At 45.4% G+C, this 742-nt stretch overlaps 1 protein-coding gene across 1 annotated transcript; it reads left to right on the forward strand.

Moving 5' to 3' along the window:
- Positions 1 to 85: 85 nt before the first annotated feature.
- LOC106512265 (NXPE family member 3) lies at positions 86 to 470 on the forward strand (the record flags this gene model as incomplete). Its single annotated transcript, XM_014000926.1, is given in 2 exon segments — positions 86 to 283; positions 367 to 470. Coding segments are annotated over 2 exon segments (233 nt in total), but the record flags the coding sequence as incomplete, so codon positions are not given.
- Between the last annotated feature and the right edge of the window lie 272 nt (positions 471 to 742).

The following is a 742-nucleotide window of genomic DNA, read 5'->3' on the forward strand; positions in this document are numbered from 1 at the left end:
CACATAGTCTCAATGTGCAATAATTTATCTCCATAATTCATACCCAACCTGCTTTCTTTTTCTATCCTCCCTGCATGTCAATTAGGGGACAACAACAAAACTGTGAAGACTGGACCCTCTGGCTATTACTACCAGGATGTATGGCGTGCATTAGATGGCACCAAAGTTCAGCAGTTCAATGACTCCAAAGCAGTCAGCCGGTGTCTGAAAGGGAAGGTGGTCCACATGTATGGAGACTCCACCATCAGGCAGTGGTTTGAACACTTTGTCCAGTCGCTACCAGGTATCTCCCCGGAAGATTTTTATGGCAAGAATTTGATTAGTTTATGTTGTGATCTAATTCATTTTCTTTTGTCATTCTTTTAGATCTTAAAGAGTTTGACTTGAAAAGCTCAAGGTAAGCTGGACCATTGATGGCTTTAGACTATGCAAACAACATCTTAATGACATTCCGGGTCCACGGTCCTCCCCTTCGTATGGTCAGCTTCCCAGTCAGCGAGCTCCGTTATATTGCCAATGAACTAGACAGTATGGCTGGAGGACCGAACACTGTTGTGGTTATTGGCATTTGGGCACACTTTGGCTATTTTCCTGTTGAGATTTACATTCGACGGCTGCTGAGTATCCGGACGGCGGTGGTTCGTCTGTTGGCTCGAGCTCCAGGTACACTGGTTGTCTTCCGGACTGCAAACCCCAAAGCATTAACAGTCGTTGAGTCAGTGGTCAACAGTGACTGGTATTC

This window comes from Austrofundulus limnaeus, unplaced genomic scaffold, assembly GCF_001266775.1.
Source record: "Austrofundulus limnaeus strain Quisiro unplaced genomic scaffold, Austrofundulus_limnaeus-1.0 Scaffold5244, whole genome shotgun sequence".
NCBI lineage: Eukaryota > Metazoa > Chordata > Actinopteri > Cyprinodontiformes > Rivulidae > Austrofundulus > Austrofundulus limnaeus.